A 22543-nucleotide genomic window follows, 5' to 3' on the forward strand; every position below is an offset into this window, starting at 1 on the left:
TTCCAACAGTCTATCGACTCTGGATCAGTTTCTACGAACTGGAGGGTAGCTAATGTAGCACCACTTTTTAAAAAGAGGAGGGAGAGAGAAAACAGGGAATTAGCCTGACATCGGTAGTAGGGAAAATGTTGGAATCAATTAAAGATGAAATAGCAGCGCATTTGGAAAACAGTGACAGGATCGGTCCAAGTCAGCATGGATTTATGAAAGGAAAATCATGCTTGACAAATCTTCTAAACTGGTTGGCAGACAGGAAGCAAAGAGTGGGAATAAACAGGTCCTTTTCAGAATGGCAGGCAGTGACTAGTGGGGTGCCGCAGGGCTCAGTGCTGGGACCCCAGCTATTTACAATATACATCAATGATTTAGACGAAGGAACTGAATGCAATATCTCCAGGTTTGCAAATGACACTAAGCTGGGTGGCGGTGTGAGCTGTGAAGAGTATGCTAAGAGGCTGCAGGGTGACTTGGACAGGTTAGGTGACTGGGCAAAGGCATGGCAGATGCAGTATAATGTGGATAAATGTGAGGTTATCCACTTTGGTGGCATAAACAGAAAGACAGATTATCTGAATGGTGGCAGATTAGGAGAAGGGGAGGTTCAGCGAGACCTAGGTGTCATGGTACATCAGTCATTGAAAGTTGGCATGCAAGTACAGCAGACAGTGAAGGCGGCAAATGGCATGTTGGTCTTCATAACTAGGGGATTTGAGTATAGGAGCAGGGAGGTCTAACTGCAGTTGTATAGGGCCTTAGTGAGGCCTCACCTGGAATATTGTGTTCAGTTTTGGTCTCCTAATCTGAGGAAGGACATTCTTGCTATTGAGGGAGTGCAGCTAAGGTTCACCAGACTGATTCTCAGGATGGCAGGTCTGACATATGAGGAGAGACTGGATCGACTGGGCCTGTATTCACTGGAGTTTAGATGAATGAGAGGGAATCTCACAGAAATATAAAATTCTGATGGGACTGGACAGGTTCGATGCAGAAAGAATGTTCCCGATGGTGGGGAAGTCTAGAACCAGGGGTCACTGTCTAAGGATAAGGGGGCAAGCCATTTAAGACTGAGATGAGGAGAAACTTCTTCACTCAGAGTTGTTAACCTGTGGAATTCTCTACCGCATGCAGAGAGTTGTTGATGGCAGTTCGTTAGATGTATTCAAGAGGGAGTGAGATATGGCCCTTATGGCTAAAGGGATCAAGGGGAATGGAGAGAAAGCAGGAAAGGGGTACTGAGGTGAATGATCAGCTATGATCTTATTGAATGGTGGTGCAGGCTCGAAGGGCCGAATGGCCTACTCCTGCACCTATTTTCTATGTTTCTATGACCTACCCTGTAGAAATCCATGCTGGCTCTCTGATCAGCTGAATATTTTCATGGTATTCAGTCACTCTATACTTAAGACACTAGTAATTTCCCCAAAATAGGTGTTAGGCCAACTAGTCTATAATTCCTGGGTTTCCCTCTCTTACTTTTCTTAAATAGCAAAGTGACATGTGCAATTTTCCAATCTAAATTGTTCCAGAATCGAGAGAATATTCTAAGATTAGTTAGGACATCTGCAATGTTCTCACCTCCTTCCTTTAAAACCCTGGGATGAAAACTATCTGGTCCTGTGGATTTTTCCACTCTTTAGTGCCATTATTTTATTCATTACTGTTATTTTGCTTACATCATGGTAGTTCACTAAATCTGGCTCGTTACTCATTATTAAATCGATTATAGCTTGCCCTTTGTTGGTTCTTGGACATATTGTGGCAGAAAATTATCCTGAACACAAGAAATTCGCTAACTTTCTGACAAGATAGTCTGCTTATCCCAATCTATGAAAGTTGAAATCCCCCATTAAAACAACTCTGCTGTTGCTACATGCTGGTCTAATCTCTGCATTATATATTCTGCCACTTCACAGCTACTACTAGGGGGGCCTATATGCACAACTCCTACTAGTCTTCAATCCTTTTCTACTCAGTTTCTTAATTCTACCCAGAGTCTCCACTGCCTGCTTACCTCTAGTTCTACCCCCTCTAATCATTGAAGTAATTTCATCCTCAATCATGTCTACTCGTCCCCCCTACCAATTTTCCTATCCTTTCTGTAGACCTTATCACCGAGTACATTCAGTTTCCGGTCCCGACGGTCTTGGTGTCATACCCTTCAAATTGAATTTGCACCTGCAATTCATTCAATTTGATCCTCATACACTGAGTGTGCATGAAGAACGCTTATTTAGGACATACCCTTAACCTGCCCTGCCACTCCACTGTTTATTTTTCACATCTTATTTCTCTCTCCTGATTTAATTACTTTACATCTTTTAGTTTCCCCTTTACCTGTAGTGCCTTAAGCACAATTTCTGATTATTACTCTACTCTCTTTCCTTTTGTTTGTTTCAGAATTATTATTGATACTACCTTTTCCACCCGAGCACTCTCTTCCCCCTCCTCCCCAAACATTTACTAGTTTAAAAGTCCTTGTGACCGTGCTATTCATCCTTTCCACTCGGACTCTGGTCTCAGCCCGGTTCAGGTGGAGCCCGTCCCAACAGTACTGTTCCTTCTTGTTCCAGTGCTGGTGCCAGTGTCCCATGAAATGTTGGTGGATATAGTGGGACAAAATCTGTATATCTAACACTGCTGTTAAAGTGGGGACGACAAAGAAAGTAGTTGACTTAGCAGGGTTGTCAGGTTGCAAGTTATTAAGTGTAATTTCTTTTATAATGGTGCTATTTCAACTTCCTCCTACAACCTCAAACAAACCTGCTCCTACCAACAATTACTTCTAAAGAAACGTTCTAACATTGCTACTATTGTACATCAGTCTGCATGAAACTTACCTTCATCAGTTTAGAGATCAAAAGCAATGTAGGAAAAGTCTCCTCACGGAGTTCTGCAGCTGTAAAAAGATGACTCAAGTTTTTAATCTCTGAAGTTTAATGAACTACAAATGTTGAAATTTAGCAAAATCACAAAATTGTAGAAATGTTCCCAATGGCCAACAAGACAGAATGCATTCGTATACTGCAAATCCAATATGTAAAAAATATATACAGGTACAACGTCCGAAATCTGGAATCCTCGGGACAGAGTCCGTTCCAGTTTTGGGGCTTTTCTGGATTTCAGATAAGAAAATCAATGGTCTGAAATCCGGAATCCTCGACCGAATCTTTGCCAGATTTCATGTTTTGCCTCAAAAATGTCCAGTTTTCGGACAATAATTCCAGATGGCTCCATCATCTATGCGCAGAATGTCCAGTTTTTGGACAATTCCATTTTTCGGATATATATATATATTTCAGTTTACAAATGACAAAACTGGGAAATCTAGTTAACATTGAGATGGTTAGAATCAGACTTCAAGAGGACATAAATAGACTGGTGAAATGGGCAGGTGCATGGCAGATGAAATTTAATGCAGATAAGTATGAAATCTTGCATTTTGGAAAGAAGAATGAGCAGAGAGGAAATAGAACTAAATGGTGCAATTTTAATGGGAGTGCAAGAACAGAGACCTGGGGGTTCACATCCACAATCTTTAAAAGGTGGCAGTACAAATCAATAAGTTTGTTTAAAAAAAAGCATACTGGATTCCTGAGCTTTATAAATAGAGACAGAGAGTACAAAAACAAGGAAGTTATGCTAAACCTTTATAAATCAGAGGTTAGGCTTCTGCTGGAGTATTGTGTTCAACTTTGGACATAACACTTTAGGAAGGATGTCAAGCCAGTGGAGAGGTTGCAGAGGAGATTTACTAAAATGGTACCAGGGATGTAGAACTTCAGTTACATGGAGACACGAGAGAAGCTGGGATTGTTCTCCTTAGAGCAGAGAAGGATTTAATAGAGATGTTCCAAATTATGAAGGATTTTTTGACAGTAGATCGGGAGAAACCATTTTCACTGGCAGGAGGGTTGATAACTAGAGGGCAAAAGATTTAAGGTAACTGGCATAAGAACCAAGGTGGAAATCAGGAGTTTAAAAAAAAATACAGCAAGTAGTTATTAACTGGAATACACTGCCCGAAAGGTTATAGGGACAGAGCAGAGTAGGACCAATTGGATTGCTCTTTCAAAGAGCCGGCACAGGCACGATGGGCTGAAAGAAGCTTACAGCAAGGAAGGAAGCCTATGATTTTATGAAATCCAATCAGCCATGTTTTCTAAAGCTCCGCTAGTGTAAAATAGCTCCATTTTAATTGGATAAAGAAAGTAGTGCCTTTCACGACCTCAGGATGTCCCCAAAGCACTTTACAGCCAATGAAGTACCTTTTGGGTACATGAACAAGATAGCAATTTTGCATTCAGAGATCTGTCTGTATTTTCTTGAACTAGAAATAGCCTTCTTCCTGAAGTTCAATGATAAATTGAACTTCCGCCTCAAGCCTTGCAGTGCAGTATTCAACACTTGTCACTTGATGGAGCTGTGTAGAAATTAATACACAGCACCATCTGCCACTGGTTCAAATAAGCTTGTGAAATTAATGAAAGAAAAATGTAATGAGTCTTGACCAAGATTTCAGCATTCAAAATACCCTGGTTCAGGATCTGCAACTCACAAAAATAACTTCTGACCCTTCCATCGATCAGCAAACTGATTAAAGCAATATTTATATGCAAATCATTCATTACTCTTATCCAGATGCTCAATATGAAGAAGTTGTATTTCGCATGTCTAGTTCTGACACAATTGACATTTTACTCGTTCCTCACATCATTTTAACAAACATTCTTGAAAATAAAATTTGCTTTGCTTATTGAAGAGGAATGCTGCAATAAATTGGCACTATTTCATGTTGTCCCAAAAGTGCAGCCTTTCCTTTACGCAGAGGGTAGCTGTGGTCCTATTGTTTGTGGTTTGCATGCAGATGTTTATCTCCTTTTAACCCTTTTCCACTTTAAAATAAACCACAATAGAAACCATCCAAAAAATATGTAAAGTCACTTTTTTTTTAACTTTACTGGTTAATTATATGCTTTCAACTACCACCCCCCCCCCCCCGCCACCCCCACCAACCCATTTATACACTTTTGACTTTTCCTCCAGCAAAAAAATAAAGATGTCAAATTTTTATTTAACTCACAAATCTCCTGTTGCATTGCCTTTACTTGTGAGCTAATGGAGGATATATATATATATATTTTAAATTTATAGCTCTGCACACCATTTAATATGGTCAAGTTCCAAATTTAAATACTTACAAATTATATTCCAAAAGCTTTGGGTGGTTTCAAAGAGTAGGTGGAATGGCAGCCTGCTCTCCGCCATAGATGAAAGGTCAATTGAATGTTTCTGGAGATACTGATGTTCCAAATCCCCAGGTGGTGAAATTCGTTTGTACGAGTACAAATGTTGCAAAAGACTTAAAGCCTATTAAAACAAGATTTTGTTTAACAACATGAAACTAGCAGATCAGAGATTGTAAATATATATTTGGAGCAACATTATGGAATGTAATTAATTTTGGACTGGCGGGAGGTTCAAGCAGTTCCAGTCTTCCTTGGCCAACGATATTTTTCTATATACACAAGTAAAGCTACTCAAAATAACAGGAGTAACTTCATTACAATAATAATAACCCTTTACAACCAAAACAAAAATTAAAACAAGTGTTAAGGCATCACACAAGGTATTTATTTTGCTCAACAAGTACCTCCATACATATTCCTTGCCCCAAAACTTCTGTTTTCCCCTTAGAAGCTCACCCGAAGGTCCCAGTCCGTTCCCAAAAGCCTAATTTAAGCACACAGCATTGCTACTCATCCATTACGTGTATACAAATAAATATGGCATTGTACTGAGACATTTTCTTAATCCTCTATTTGTTCCTACCTGATCCAAGTTATAATTCATGGTAGTTTCATTTGTCAATTTTATAACCTGTAAGGCACTTTCAATGATTTCATAGTTGTATGGATCCATCTTAAAATTAAGGGAAAAAGCACACTTTCGTATTCAACTAAATATGTAGCGAATTATTCATATTTAAAAACATACTCCAAGATAAGATCCTGTCGGGAAAATACGCCCCCCCACCCGCCCAATACCTAAAACCTCTTCGGCTGGTCACCAGATTGGAGGCACCATCACTAGCAAGTTTCCCAGAGTAACCCGGTTTGTCTTAACTTATCCTCAGCTACTAGCATCTCTCAACCAGTTTTCAGTAAAGGAACAGGAAATACTGGGGAGCTGAGCTAGGCAGATATGCCATGTTTCAGTGCCTAACATTAGGCCAGTTACAGTACTGTGTGCAGTTTGGGTATTCCATCATGGAAAGGACAATAAAGTCAAAGTCGGAGAACATACAGTGTACATTTACCAGTATGATGGAGCATTGTAGTTCAGAGAACGGACTCAAGATACTGGGACTATTTCCACGAGATCAGAGAAAGCCAAAGGAAGTTCAACAGAGGATTTTAGAATTATGAAGTCCTTTCATAAGTTGAAGAAGGAATTACTATTTCCTCTGGGTGGGGAGTCAGTGATTGGGGGGGCGGGGAGGGAGAAAGATATGAATTTAAAACTGTAACTAAGAGGGAGGAAGAAGTCAGGAGAAATTTATTTCCACCAAAGGGTTGTTGGAACATCAAATGCTTTGCCACTGGGAGTGATTGAGGCAGATACCATTGCATCTTCCTATAGGAAAACTGAATAAATATTTGAAACAGAGGAATATACAGATCTATGGAAAGAAAGCAAAGATCTAGCACAAACACAATGGACAAAATAGCCTCTTTCTGTACTGTAAATCTTTATGGTTCAACAGCAATGTTGAAAACCCTGACCAAGAAAACAGCCAATCAACTGGTGTGCATGTGTCAGAGAAATATTCAAGGATAAGGGAACCATAGGACCTCCTCTTGGAGAATTATTTGAAGTTATGTGTAAAAACAAAGGACATTATCAAATATATATATATATATAAAAAATGTGCTATGCATTAAAATACATATAGTATGCCATTTCTGCTGAATCATCGATCAGAATCCCCCACCCCCCAATTACTGCTTTAAGTATGGCATAGTTACTGGACTAAATTAGTTTAAAAAATAGATTATTACCTTGTATAAAGTACCACTCAAACTGATGACCAGGTCAGTTTTACTTTTGAATAAAGGCATGACTTCAATAGCTTTTTCCAAAAGTTCAGTATGAGATTGCTTCAGGTCACCTGGCTCTCCTTCACCACGATGGCCATTTGCACCTTGCAACAGCAATGTCTCTATATATAACTGTAGTGCAACATCACTGTTGAGTCCAAAAGCACTGAAAGAAAAGCATTAGGCATTCAACAATTAACCAGGTTTCAAACTAAGTAACCATATAAGTTCAGCTACTATCAAAAATGATGAGTATTAAAGACTTCAAACTATGCCCAAGGCTAAACACAAATACTAACAGCAAACTGATTCATTTATGCATAACAAGGGAATAGTACAATGAAACACATACATAATGCAGTTTCATTCCAACACAGTTGAACTACTTAGTTATAAAAGAGTACTTGAAATTCTAATTTTCAGGTTAACGTGGCTTCTTTATTGTTTTGATCTGTATTTTGAACTGCTTTATGAATCTTTATTACCGGCAGTACTGCATTATTAGCTCAGAGTCCACATCCGGATTTTGCACTAAGATAAGGACACATTCCCTTTTCTTTGCTGGATTGTCTCTAATTGTCGACTGGAACGAGATCTAGAAAGATGAGAAATTAAAGCTGCTGAAAAATTAGCAATAAATCACCAAAAAAAAACATTTGCAAAACGGCTGAGAAAATTATTGAAAATTTGATAAGAAGTGAGAGAAACTACAATGTGTTTTAAATTTCAACGGCTCATTTACACTACCACTGCAGTTATCAGTGAAAAGTGAAACAGCCTAAATCTGGAGCCAGAGCCTAACCAGAAGGAGGCAGTCCAGCTGCACTTCACTTAGATTGGAATCAAATTCCAGATTTACACAACAGTACGTTGGCATTTATAAGTACTGGAAACTGTTTTATAGACACTAAAGTTGCATTGTAACTATGTCATTTTGTTTTAAAGTTTTAATTTGTTCCCGGAATATGGGCAACACTGGCAAGGCTACAGTTATTGCCATCTTACTTCATTGGCTGAAAAACGCTTTGAGACATCCGGTGGTCATGAAAGGCACTATATAAATGCAGTCTTTCTTTTTTACCTCTAGTTTCCTTGTGGTAGTTGTGATGGGCCATTCCTTTGAACCGCTGCAATTCTGCTGGTGTACTACCACAATGGCATTAGGTCTAGAATTCCAGGATTCTGACCCAACAATGATGATACACATCCAAGTCAGAATGGTGTTTGACTTGGAGGGAAATTTGAAGGTGACGGCAGTCCCACAACGGGAAAGGTGGTGCTGTTGGAAGTAGGCATGGCGAGTTGGTGCCATGTGTGAAAATGTGATTCCTGATTTCACTCCTGAATAGCCAAACTCTAATTTTAAGATTTGCCCTGTTGTTCTGGATTCCCCAAACAGAGGAAATAGTTTATTTCTGTATCTACCCTGTCGAATCTCTACCATTTTAAAGACCATTTTAGATCACCCTCAACCGTCTAAACTCAAGGGAATACAAACCAAGTTTATGCAACTGGTTCTCAGATTTTAACCCTTTAAGCCCGGATATCATTCTGGTGAATCTGTACTGAACCCCCTTCCAAAGCCAAATTATTTTCTTGAGATTTGTTGCCCAAAACTGAAATACTCCAGGTTGGGTCTGAACAAGGCTCTGTATAACTGAAACATCACTTGGTTACTTTTGTATTCCAACCCCCTTAAATGCTAACATTCTATTCGTCTTTTAAATTACTTTTTGTATCTGCACGAGAGTTGCTCCTCCACAGCTCAGTCTCGTACCATTAAAAAACATTCCATTTGTCTTTCTTGGATCCAAAGTGGATGACCTCACACTTCCCCACATTTGCCAGTTTTGGCAACTCATTTAATCTGTCTATGTCCATTTGTAATTCCTGCTCCCATCTGCACTACTTATTGTGCCTCCTAACTTAGTGTTATCAGCAATTGTGATATACATCACTATTCCTTCATCCAAGTCATTGATATATATGGTGAAAAGCTGAGGCCCCCCCCCCAATAAACACCCATGGGGAACACGGTTTGTCACACAAGAGAAAATTCCTTTTTATCTCTTCTCTCGGTCCCCAACCTCCCAACCAATTAGAATCATAGAACGATTACAGCACAGGAGACCATTTGGCCTGTGCCGTCTCTGCAAGAGCAATTGAGTTCGTCCCACTCACCTGCCCTTTATCCGTAGCATTGCAATTTTTTGCCCTTCAGGTACTTATCCAATTCCCTTTTGAAAGTCACAATTGAATCTGCCTCCACCACCCTTTCAGGCAGTTCATTGCAGATCCTAACCACTCGCTGCATAAAAAAGTTTTTCCTCATGTTGCCTTTGACTCTTCTGCCAATCACCTCTGGTTCTCGACCCTTCTGCCAATAGGAACAGTTTCTCTCTATCTACTCTGTCAAGACCCCTCATAATTTTGAACACCTTTATCAAATCTCCTCTCAACCGTCTCTGCTCCAAGGAGAACAAAGCCCAGCAGGAGTCCGGGGATCGGCGGCAGCGGGAGTTCGTGAGGCCGATAAAGGCCAGCTGGTGCAGGGGCAGAAGGTAAACAAAGAAGTAGAACGAAATCGAAAGGTGATATCACAGCCATGGGAGGCAAGTCATTGGCGAGTAGTTTTTCTTTTTCTTTTCCCTATCAGTAGGTAACCTTTAGCATTGTTGTTACCAAATTAAGTTAATCTAGGGGTTAAGTCATGGCAGGAGAGCTCAGACACGTGCTATGCTCCTCCTGTGCTATGTGGGAACTCGGATGCTTCCAGCATCCCAGACGACTACATGTGTGGGAAGTGTATACGCCTGCAGCACCTGACAGACCGCATTGCGGCACTGGAGCTGCGGGTGGATTTACTCTGGAGCATCCATGATGCTAAGGATGTTGTGAATAGGACGTTTGGTGAGTTGGCCACACCGCAGGTAAAGGGTACACAGCCAGATAGGGAATGTGTGACCAAGAAAAGCAGAGGAAGGTAGTGCAGGGGTCCCCTGCGGTCATCCCCCTGCAAAACAGATACACCGCTTTGGGTACTGTTGAGGGGGATGACTCATCAGAGGAGAGCAGCAGCAGCCAAGTTCATGGCACCGTGAGTGGCTCTGCTGCACAGGAGGGGAGGAAAAAGACTGGGAGAGCTATAGTGGTAGGGGATTCTATTGTAAAGGGAACAGATAGACGTTTCTGCAGCCGCAATCGAGATTCCAGGATGGTATGTTACCTCCCTGGTGCAAGGGTCAAGGATGTCTCGGATCGAGTGCAGGTCATTTTGAAAAGGGAGGATAAACAGCCAGTTGTCGTGGTGCATTTCGGTACCAACGATGAGGATGAGGTCCTACAAGCTGAATTTAGGAGTTAAATTAAAAAGTAGGACCTCAAAAAGGTAGTAATCTCAGGGTTGCTACCAGTGCCACATGCTAGTCAGAGTAGGAATCGCAGGATAGCTCAGATGAAGACGTGGCTTGAGGAGTGGTGCAGAAAGGAAGGATTCAAATTCCTGGGACATTGGAACCGGTTCTGGGGGAGGTGGGACCAGTACAAACCGGATGGTCTGCACCCGAGCAGGATCTGAACCAATGTCCTAGGGGGAGTGTTTGCTAGTGCTGTTGGGGAGGGGTTAAACTAATATGGCAGGGGGATGGGAACCTATGCAGGAAGACAGAGGGAAGTAAAATAGGGGCAGAAGCAAAAGATAGAAAGAAAAGTAAAAGTGGAGGGCAGAGAAACCCAAGGCAAATATCAAAAAAGGGCCACATTGCAGCAAAATTCTAAAAGGGCAAAGTGTGTTAAAAAGACAAGCCTGAAGGCTCTGTGCCTCAATGCGAGGACTATTCGGAATAAGGTGGACGAATTAACTGCACAGGCAGCAATTAATGAATATGATATTAATTGGCATCACAGAGACATGGCTCCAGGGTGACCAAGGCTGGGAATTCAACATCCAGGGGTATAAACATTCAGGAAGGATAGACAGAAAGGAAAAGGAGGTGGGGATAGCGTTGCTGTTAAAGAGGAAATTAACACAATAGTAAGGAAGGACATTAGCTTGGATGATGTGGAATCTGTATGGGTGGAGCTGCAGAATACCAAAAGGCAGAAAACTCTAGTGGGAGTTGTGTACAGACCACCAACAGTAGTAGTGAGATTGGGGACAGCATCAGAGAAGAAATTAGGGATGCGTGCAATAAAGGTACAGCAGTTATCATGGGTGACTTTAATCTACAGAGAGATTGGGCTAACCAAACTGGTAGCAATAAAATGGAGGAGGATTTCCTGGAGTATATTAGGGATGGTTTTCTGGACCAATATGTTGAGAAACCAACTAGAGGGTTGGCTATCCTAGACTGGGTGATGTGTAATGAGAAAGGAGTAATCAGTAATCTTGTTGTGTGAGGCCCCTTGGGGAAGAGTGACCATAATATGGTAGAATTCCTTATGAAGATGGAGAGTGACACAGTTAATTCAGAGACTAGGGTTCTGAACTGAAGGAAAGGTGAAATCGCTAGAATAGACTGGCAAATGATACTTAAAGGGTTGACGGTGGATAGGCAAAGGCAAACATTTAAAGATCACATGGATGAACTTCAACAATTGTACATTCCTGTCTGCAGTAAAAATAAAACGGGAAGGTGGCTCAACCGTGGCTAACAAGGGAAATTAGGGATAGTGTTAAATCCAAGGAAGAGGCATATAAATTGGCCAGGAAAAGCAGCAAACCTGAGGATTGGGAGAAATTTAGGATTCAGCAGAGGACAAAGGGTTTAATTAGGAGGGGGAAAATAGAGTACGAGAGGAAGCTTGCCGGGAACATAAAAACTGACTGCAAAAGCTTCTATAGATATGTGAAGAGAAAAAGATTAGTGAAGATAAACGTAGGTCCCTTACAGTCAGGTGAATTTATAATAGGGAACAAAGAAATGGCAGACCAGTTGAACAAATACTTTGGTTCTGTCTTCACTAAGGAAGACACAAATAACCGTCCGGAAGTACTAGGGGACCAAGGGTCTAGTGAGAAGGAGGAACAGAAGGATATCCTTATTAGGCGGGAAATTGTGTTAGGGAAATTGATGGGATTGAAGGCCGATAAATCCCCAGGGCCTGATTGTCTGCATCCCAGAGTACTTAAGGAAGTGGCCCTAGAAATAGTGGATGCATTGGTTATCATTTGCCAACAGTCTATTGACTCCGGATCAGTTCCTATAGATGGAGGGTAGCTAATGTAACACCACTTTTTAAGAAAGGAGGGAGAGAGAAAATATGTAATTAGACTGGTTAGCCTGACATCAGTAGTAGGGAAAATGTTGGAATCAATTATTAAAGATGAAATAACAGCGCATTTGGAAACAGCGACAGGATCGGTCCAAGTCAACATGGATTTATGAAAGGGAAAACATGCTTGACAAATCTTCTGGAATTTTTTGAGGATGTAACTAGTAAGAGTGGACAAGGGAGAACCAGTGGATGTGGTGTATATGGACTTTCAAAAGGCTTTTGACAAGGTCCCACACAAGAGATTGGTGTGCAAAATCAAAGCACATGGTATTGGGGGTAATGTACTGACGTGGATAGAGAACGGATTGGCAGACAGGAAGCAGAGAGTCGGGATAAACGGGTCCTTTTCAGAATGGCAGGCAGTGATTAGTGGGGTGCTGCAGGGCTCAGTGCTGGGACCCTAGCTATTTACAATATACATTAATGATTCAGATGAAGGAATTGAGTGTAATATCTCCAAGTTTGCAGATGACACTAAACCGGGTGGCGGTGTGAGCTGTGAGGAGGACGCTAAGAAGCTGCAGGGTGGCTTGGACAAGTTAGGTGAGTGGGCAAATGCATGGCAGATGCAGTATAATGTGGATAAATGTGAGGTTATTCACTTTGGGGGCAAAAACACAAAAGCAGATTATCTGAATGGTGGCCGATTAGGAAAAGGGAGGTGCAATGAGACCTGGGTATCATGGTTCATCAGTCATTGAAAGTTGGCATGCAGGTACAGCAGGTGTGAAGGTGGCAAATGATATGTTGGCCTTCATAGCTAGGGGTTTTGAGTATAGGAGCAGGGAGGTCTCACTGCAGTTGTACAGAGCTTTGGTGAGGCCTCACCTTGAATATTGTGTTCAGTTTTGGTCTCCTAATCTGAGGAAGGACATTCTTGCTATTGAGGGAGTGCAGCAAAGGTTCACCAGACTGATTCCCGCAATGGCTGGACTGACATGAGGAGAGACTGGATCGATTGGGCCTTTATTCACTGGTGTTTAGAAGGATGAGAAGGGATCTCATAGAAACATATAAAATTCTGATGGAACTGGACAGGTTAGATGCAGGAAGAATGTTCCCGATGTTGAGGGAAGTCCAGAACCAGGGGACACAGTCTAAGGATAAGGGGTAAGCCATTTAGGACTGCGATGAGAAGAAACTTCTTCACTCAGAGTTGTTAATCTGTGCAATTCCCTACCGCAGAGAGTTGTTGATGCCAGTTCGTTGGATATATTCAAGAGGGAATTAGATGTGGCCCTTACGGCTAAAAGGAATCAAGGTGTATGGAGAGAAAGCAGGAAAGGGGTACTGAGGTGAATGATCAGCCATGATCTTATTGAATGGTGGTGCAGGCTCGAAGGGCCCACTCCTGCACCTATTTTCTATGTTTCTCCAGTCCATCCACATAATTGAAGTCCCTCATCCATGGAACCATTCGTAAATCTTTTCTGCACCCTCTCGAAAGCCTTCACATTCTTCCTAAAGTGTTGTGCCCAGAATTGGACACAATACTCCAGTTGAGGCCAAACCAGTGTTTTATAGAGGCTCATCATAACTTCCTTGCTTTTGTACTCTATGCCTCGACTTATGAAGCCCAGGATCCCATGCTTTTAAACCGCTTTTTCAACCTGCCCTGCACCTTAACGATTTGTACACATATACACCCAGATCTCTCTGTTCATACATCCCCTTTAGAATTGTACCCTTTAGTTTATATTGCCTCTCCTCATTCTTCCTACCAAAATGTATCACGTGACACTTTTCTGTGTTAAATTTCATTTGCCAAGTGTCTGCCCATTCCACCAGCCTGTCTATGTCTTCATGAAGTCTATCACTACCCTCCTCACTGTTCACTATACTTCCAAGTCTTGCGTCATCTGCAAATTTTGAAATTGTGCCCAAGTCTAAGTCATTAATATATAATCAAGAAAAGCAGTGGGCCTAGTACTGACCCCTGGGAAACACCACTATATACAGGTGCAGCGCCCCAAATCCATCACCCTCAGGACCGAGGCCATTCCGGATTTTGCGTTTTGACGGATTTTGGAACATCTTTCTGACGTCACGAATCAGAAACACCCGAGCCCAGGTTCGAGTATTTCCGGATTTCGGAACGTCAGCAGGGGGGTGTTTGCCAGGCGATGAGGTCGTCGGACGGAGCCCCACCACCGGGGAAGAGTTCAGGCGGGCCCCGCCACTGAGGAGGTAGTCGGGCGGGGCACACCGAAGAGCTGGTCGGGCGGGGCCCGCCGAAGAGGCCGCGAGGCAAGGGCAGCGGCGGCGAGGTGAGACCAAAGGTCGGGCGGCGGCAGCGAGGCGAGGGGCGGTGAGGTGAGACCAGAGGTCGGGCAGCGGTGGGACCTCGAGGTCGGCGGGTCACATTTTACGGATTCCAGATGACCCTGCCACCAATCGATCCGGAGTCCGGATCACGGAACATTCCGGAACTCCGGATTTTGGACGCTCAATCTGTACCTTCCTCCAGTCCGAAAAAGAACCATTCATCACTATTCTCTGTTTCCTGTCACTTAGCCAATTTCGTATCCATGCTGCCTTTTATTCCATGGGCTTCAACTTTGCTGGCAAGCCCATTATGTGACACTTTATCAGAAGTACATGTACACCACATCAACCGCATTGACCTCATCAACCCTTTCCGTTACCTCATCAAAAAACTCAATCAAGTTAGTTAAACACCATTTGCTCCAACAAATCCATGCTGGCTTTCCTTAATTAATCCATACTTGTCAAAGTGACTGTTAATTTTGTCCCTGATTATCGTTTCTAAAAGCTTCTCCACTATCGAGGTGAAACTGATCAGCCGATAGCTGCTGGGTTCATCTTTACATCCTATTTTGAACAAGGGTCGATTACAGCTTTGCCTGCCAATCTTTGATTCCAATTTACCCTGGCCAGGTTCATTCTCAACCCACTAAAATTGACGTTTCTCCAATTAAGTATTTTTACTCTAGATTGCTCCCTGTCTTTTTCCATAGCTAGCCTAAACCTTTGGATACTGTGATCGCTGTTCCCTAAATGTTCTCCTACCAACACTTGTTCTACTTGACCCACCTCATTCCCCAGAACCAGATCCAGAAATGCCTCTTTCCTCATTGGACCGGAAACGCACTGATCAAGAAAGCTGTCCTGAACACGATTCAGAAATTCTTCCTCTTCTGCCCTTTACACTATTACTATCCCAGTCTATATTAGGATAGTTGAAATCCCCCATTGTCACTACTCTATAGTTTTTGCACCTCTAATTTCCCTGCAAATCTGCTCCTCTATATCCTTCCCACGAGTTGGTGACCTATAGAATACACCTAGTAGTGTAATGGCACCTCTATTGTTTCTCAACTCTAACCAAATAGATTCTGTCCTTGACCCCTCCCTGACACCTCTCTCTCCAGCACTAATATTCTCCTCAATACTTCCACCTCATCTACTTTGCTTCCTTTCCTATCTTTCCTGAACATCTTATATCCAGGAATATTTAGTACCCAATCCTGCCCTTTTTTGAGCCAGGTCTCCATTATCACCATGATATCATATTCCCATGTGTCTATTTGCACCTGAAGCTCACCAACCTTAGTTACCACACTTTGTGCATTCACACGCATGCACTATAAACCTATCTTAGTCCTTCTTGTATTCTCTCTTCGTCTGACCCCACCTAATACCATACTATTTCTTACTCTCGTGCAATCTGTCTCTCCCAATCCTTTGTGAGCCTGGTTTCTCCTTTCTAATGCTACATCCTGGTACCCACCTCCCTGCCAAATTAGTTTAAACCCGCCCCAAAAGCACTGGCAAACCTATTGTGTTCCTAACACAGATAAGGCTGCACACAGGGAGGTTAAAGTAACAGTGACCTCAGTCTTTAATAAGACACTCCAAAGTGAGGAACAGGCCTTAGGGACCGGCTTATATACAGTGCTCCCAAGGGATGCTGGGATCCCTTGGGACTTCAGGGGATGAGCTTCCTGGTGGCGGAACATGGGAGTGCATGCTTTACAGATACACAACAAAACCCACGTCCCCCGTGAGGACATTGGTCCCAGCTCTGCTGAGGGGCAATCCATCCAGCCTGTACAGGCTCCACCTCCCCCAGAACCGGTCCCAATGTCCCAGGAATCTAAAGCCCTCCCTCCTGCACCATCTCCCCAGCCATCATTCACTTGTTCTATCTTCCTATTACTATACTCACTAGCTCGTGGCACCAGGAATAATTCGGAGATTACAACTTTTGATGTTCTGCTTTTTAATCTCTTTCCTAGCTCCCTAAAATCTGCCTGCAAGACCTCATCCCTCTTTCTGCCTACGTGGGTGATACCAATGGACCACAACCTCTGGCTGTTCACCATCCCCCGAGAATGTACTGCAGCCACTCAGTGACAACCTTGACCTTGGCACCAGTGAGGCAACAGATCATCCTGGAATCACGTCGGCGGCCACAGAAACGCCTGGCCAGTTCTCCTAATTATCGAATCTTCTCACTATTGCTTTCCTGATCTTCCCCCCACCCCCCCCCCCTGCCCTTTGTACAGCTGAGCCACCCGTGGTGCCATGGACGTGGCTCTGGCTGTATTTCCCACAGGAACCATCACCCTCACCAGTATTCTGGTTGGAGAGCAAGATGCACTCAGGGGACTTCTGCACTACCTGCCTGGTCCTCCTTGTCTGTCTGACAGTCGCCCATTCCCTCTCTGCCTGCACACTTTTACGCTGCGTGGTGACATTCTCCTGAAACATGCTAGCCATGTAGCTCTCAGCCTCATGGATGTCCCGCAATGATGCCAGTTGCTGCTCAAGCGCTGAAATCTGGAGCTTGAACTCCTCCAGCTGATGACACTTCCTGCACATGATGGTTCAGGACACGGGAAGCGTCCTGGAGTTCTCACATGGGACAAGATGTGCATTCCATGGGACCGAGCTATCCTGCCATGCCTCTACTTAATAGACTGTTAAGACTAAAAAAAACATCCACCAATCAGCTCCTTCCCTTGCACTCCCCGACACTCGCGCTCTCTCTGGGCTCTTGGGCCTACCTTTATCTGCAGCCGCTGCTTTCGCTGTCCGGCAGACCTGCTCTCGTGTCGATTAATTTAGAGACCTTGGGTTCTGTGGCTCCATAGCAACTCATGTCACAAGGTTTTCATTTTTTCGAATAATCTCCTGTGCTTATCATATGCCTCTGGAAATTCACATAGCCAACTTCCCCTATCCACCATGCTAGTGACCGCTTCAAAACATTCAACTAGATTAGTCAGACATGACCTACTCTTCACAACTCCATGTGGACTCACTTTGATCAGTTCATTTGTCCAAATGCTCAGTCAATATCTCTGATAGATTCCAGTAACTTCCCCATATCTGAGGTTAAACTGATATGTCGGTAGTTATCTGGTTTCTCAAGCCATCCCGTAACTAATGGAGTGACATTTGCAATTTTCGGATGTCAGACAAGCAGGCTAATAGCACAAAGGAAACGAAGGGGTTGAGATAGGTGGTAGAGGGGTAGAGTGGGCCGTTGTCAGCGTACATGCAGAACTGAACTTCATATCTTCAGAACATGTTGCGAAGGGGCAGCATGTACACGAGGAATAGGAAGAGTCCAAGATCAATGCAGTGTGCCAAGTTTTTTTTTTGGAGGGGGGGGTAAGGGGCACTTGATTTTTTTTACCTGTCATTTTGTTAGGGCTGACTTCATCATATTATAATGTACTGCCATGCTACTGCATATGCTCAACTGTCAGCTAATTCAGTGACTTGTACATACCAGTACAAATCACTAAGTCATTGAAATAATTTAACATCTTAATGCACAAGAGTTGAATTGGACATGAGATTTTGCACTAAGCAAACTGACATGGAGAGGTGAGTTTTGAACAAAAGGAAAAACTGTTCTTTTGAATCTGCACTATGAATATTTCCATCAACAGATTACACGAAAGAGTTTTGTTTTGTTACTAATTAAATTAACTTTCAAAATGCAGACAAAAGCTAATGCGTGAATCACTTTGAGGTTTACAACAACAACTTGCATTTATATAGCACCTTTTATATAGTAAAACAATCCAAAGAACTTCACAAACACAGACAAAATTGACACCGAGCCACATAAGAAGGTATTAGGACAGGTGACGAAAATCTTGGTCAAAGAAGTAGGTTTTAAGGAGCATCTTAAAAGGAGGAATTTAGGACCAAGTTTGTGGACTTCACTATTTGACTTAAAATTTCCTCAGTTCCAACATTAAAAACATAACATTTTACTGAGAAATTACTTACACCAAGTTTACTGAGCTTCAGAGCCCACTTTGAGTCAACAATCAAGGAATTGAACTTCTGCTTTTGTTGCTCTTCCTGAAGCAAATCAGCCACTCGAGTACCAACAGTAGCAACTGCCTGAAACAGCAAGACTTACAATTGATGAAAAGAAACAGAACTGCTCAACAGATAACCAATGTATTTTCCCTTCTGTAATGGTTGAAAAGAGGAATAATTTTATTAGACATACTATACATGCCTTAATAATGACTTTAAATAAGGAATTTCGGTGCTACCAAATATAGGTCCAGAAATATTACCCAATTGTAAACTAAAATTATATATGTATTTAAAAAATGGTGCTTGGTCTCAAGATTCCAAAATGGTACTGTGCCTATAGGTGCTGTGTAACAGAAGACTAATTGATTACAATGGGGCAGCATCTAATGGTATGCAACAGCCTTCTATTCAACCCTCAGAAGCCATCGGTGTTCCTTTCAGAAGAAAGATCAGAGTGCCACTGGGCCCCAAGATAAGTGCAAGCTATACAAGATTAAAGCTCTCAAAGAGTTTGCCTTTTACACTTGGACAGGAAAGCTGCGATCAGCCACTAAAAGTCCGTCTCCAGCCAACTCCAAAAAGTTTAATGATGAACAATCAGACATAGGGAGGCTGAAATAGCGAGTGGAAGCAGGGAAATAGAAAAAAAATTAGTTGACCCGAGAATGGAATTTTTCACAAAAACACCCACTTGAAAAGTTTAAAAAAAGACTTCTTGTTTTTCCAATGATTCAAACCCAGCTAGATGATGTCTGAATTTTACATTTCTGCTGATCAACAGACAGTACGAAATGACAGCAAGCCTTATTCCTTATTCTGATTTTGAACTCAAATTTTCAAAGTGTCATTTTGAGGGCCAAAGGGAAATTTTTATATAAAAATGGAAACTGCACAAGAAGTTTCAGCTATTCCTGATGTCTTTTTATTCCTGGAAATTTGTGTTGAAGATTGTTCAAATTAGCAAACTTAATAATAGTTTACTAAACACCAAATCAGGAGCAATGCAAAGACAGCAGTTGACGGACAAAGAAAGTGGTAAAGGGTGCCCCAAGGATGCAGAAGGAATTGTGGTTGGGTTGGGTGGAGGATACAGACAGATATAAAAGCAGCTGGGTGAGGGGGAGGAAGAGGTGCTTCATGATGGTCCAGGAAGGGCCATGTGACCCGCAAGACCCCTCTCCTCCACAAAACCACTTGACCCCCTCCCCCCACCAAATATTGCCAAATCCACGCGACAACCAATACTATCAGTGTCTGCCCTCCCATGCTCCAAAACCTCAACCCTAGTCCTGCTGGACCCCAGGTCTTTCTCCCCCACTTCCATATCACAGGACCCACTCTCTGGGTTCCGGGAATACTCAATGCTCCCACACCCAGAAATGTCTCTCTCCAATGTTCCCAATTCCCTACACCACTTTCCCGTGTGATCCTAGGATCAGCCTCAGTGTTCTCAGAAGTCAGAACCCCTCTCTCTCTCTCCACCCCCTGACCCGTAAAGTTCCTGAAGCTCCCAGGATACCCATCCCAGTATTTCCAGACCCGAGCCCCCTTCCTGGTATCTCCCAATCCAAGGGTCTGACATGTTATCCCTGGTAATAAATACTCCTTAGCAACACATCCCTGTTCTTACAAAAGTTCTGACTCACCAGGAGCAATGTCACACGTAAAATTCATTTTTGTTCTTTAAAAAAAAGGGCTAACATACATTGTTTTTTAAAAGAAAGCTATGGTTGTTATGTTAAGAAGCTCATTTAATTTATCGCTGTAGACAGGATACAGATGAGTCTATCTACAGATCAAGTCTATTTGGTGAAGACAACATTATAATTTCCGTAAATTAAATCTAAAAAGATAAAAAATGCTTAGCTATCAGTACAACACTAAATTTAAGAATTTTGACAAACTATCGCACATACCAGAATTTTGTTATAATTTTGCCGTGCATCACTGATGACATTCCACAACTTCTCAAATACAATCTGCTTTGGCAACAATGTGCAGTATGCCAGTGCTAAATCAGTGTCAACCACACGGCAGTTAAACAGCTGAGAAATGAAAAGTGAAAGTTTTAATGAGAAACATTGGCCTACATAATCTGAACAAATCAATGGGTGTGTTTCTGTAAAAAGGCAGGAAATGATCCAATTGTTTAAAGATCATAAAATTATTTGTTACTGACTAATGCACAATTTTATAGGTATATTTCAAAGATCAATAGGTTAAATCAGGGAATGAATACAAATGATAATGGTACAAGCTAACATTTCTTTAAGGGTGAACTTAATTTTTTTTTTAAAAAGAGATCATTCTATGGGCACAGTAACCCTTGTTCCTCCACTTAAGATGTCTCTGTAACGCATTAATCATTTAGGAGAGAGAATTGGATAACAACACTCATCTCTGAGTCTGATGAGAAATTAAGAACTCACCTCTCCCCGCCCCGCATATCCTAAAATGGTCCTGGATTTTCTGTACAAGATAGAAATCCTGGCAATAGTTTAAAAGACTGTAAAGAGCTCATAACCAAAGGCAAGAAGAATACCTTTCCCATGTACTTGGAGTGTACAAATGGCTCATTGGGTAAATGCGTCAAATGAGTGGCACCAGGAAAGCCCCAAATTCATTGCTTAGTTTGTACTGAATTAGCTGATCTTAGGCACTACAATTGGCATTAATGCCCTCAGGCTTTGGGAATGGGAGGAAAATCATCCAGGATACCTCCTTCTGATTACTGTCCTGTGATTCCCGTTGCAAACGAGGTATTTGGTAGTTAGGTGCAAACAGAATGAGTTTTGGCTGCAACACCTCCTTGGGACATTAGTCCGCTGACAATTGTCTCTTTTGCAGGATACCATGGTCCCAAGTTTCGACATGATTTGCTCCTGATTTTTTAAGGAGCAACTGGTGTAGAACGGAGTATCTTAGAAATCGGAATTCTCGTCATTTAGTTTGCTTCAGTTCTAGTCAGTTGGAACAGTTTCACTTTGGAACAGAATTTTTTTTCCCCCAAAAGGGGGCATGTCCGCCCACTTACGCCTGTTTTCAAAGTTTCGTCAGTGAAAACTTACTCCAAACTAACTTAGAATGGAGTAAGTGAAGATTTTTGTACGCTCGAAAAAACCTTGTCTACACTGTAGAAAATCAGGCGTAGGTTACAAATCAGGCGTTGGTAATGGGGGTGGGGGTTTAAAGGGAAGTTTACAAACATTAAACACTTTAGTTTTACAAATAAAGAGCCATCATCAATAATAAATGATAAATACATCAATAAATCAACCAATAAAATCAATCAAAAAAAATTATTAATTTAAAAAAAAATCAAATAAAACATTTTCTACTTACCGACTGCAGCACCGGGAGCCCTCCAACAGCGTGCTGGGATCCCCCCCCCCCCCCCCCCACCAAAAGTGTGTCTCTGTCAGTGTCTCTATCTCTCTGTCTATCAGTGTGTGTTTCTAGGGGGGAGGGATGGGGGAGAAGGAGGGGGGGGGAGGGATGGGGGAGAAGGAGGGGGAAAGGAGATATGGGGGGGAGGGGGAAAGGAGATATGGGGGGGAGGGGGAAAGGAGATATGGGGGGAGGGGGAAAGGAGATATGGGGGGAGGGGGAAAGGAGATATGGGGGGAGGGGGAAAGGAGATATGGGGGGAGGAGGAAAGGAGATATGGGGGGAGGAGGAAAGGAGATATGGGGGGAGGAGGAAAGGAGATATGGGGGTGGGGGGAGGGGGAAAGGAGATGGGGGTGGGGGGAGGGGGAAAGGAGATGGGGGTGGGGGGAGGGGGAAAGGAGATGGGGGTGGGGGGAGGGAAAGGAGATGGGGGGGGGGAGGGGGGAGGAAAGGAGAAGGGGGGGGGGGCGG

At 42.6% G+C, this 22543-nt stretch overlaps 1 protein-coding gene across 4 annotated transcripts in view; it reads right to left on the reverse strand.

Moving 5' to 3' along the window:
- The window catches only part of kntc1 (kinetochore associated 1), a 153088-nt gene that overhangs the window by 42734 nt on the left and 87811 nt on the right, over positions 1-22543 (reverse strand). For all 4 annotated transcript variants that reach the window (XR_011594134.1, XM_070887790.1, XM_070887791.1 and 1 more), the window contains exons 41-47: positions 20600-20728; positions 18645-18761; positions 7583-7692; positions 7059-7263; positions 5830-5919; positions 5199-5367; positions 2838-2896 (exon numbers count right to left, since the gene is read on the reverse strand). Coding sequence is in view for 3 of the 4 variants with exons in the window: in XM_070887790.1 (XP_070743891.1) it covers positions 2838-2896; positions 5199-5367; positions 5830-5919; positions 7059-7263; positions 7583-7692; positions 18645-18761; positions 20600-20728 (879 nt within the window). In the remaining variant the exon portion in view is untranslated. The remainder of the gene's footprint in view (positions 1-2837; positions 2897-5198; positions 5368-5829; positions 5920-7058; positions 7264-7582; positions 7693-18644; positions 18762-20599; positions 20729-22543) is intronic.

This window comes from Pristiophorus japonicus, chromosome 8 (assembly GCF_044704955.1).
Source record: "Pristiophorus japonicus isolate sPriJap1 chromosome 8, sPriJap1.hap1, whole genome shotgun sequence".
Lineage (NCBI taxonomy): Eukaryota > Metazoa > Chordata > Chondrichthyes > Pristiophoridae > Pristiophorus > Pristiophorus japonicus.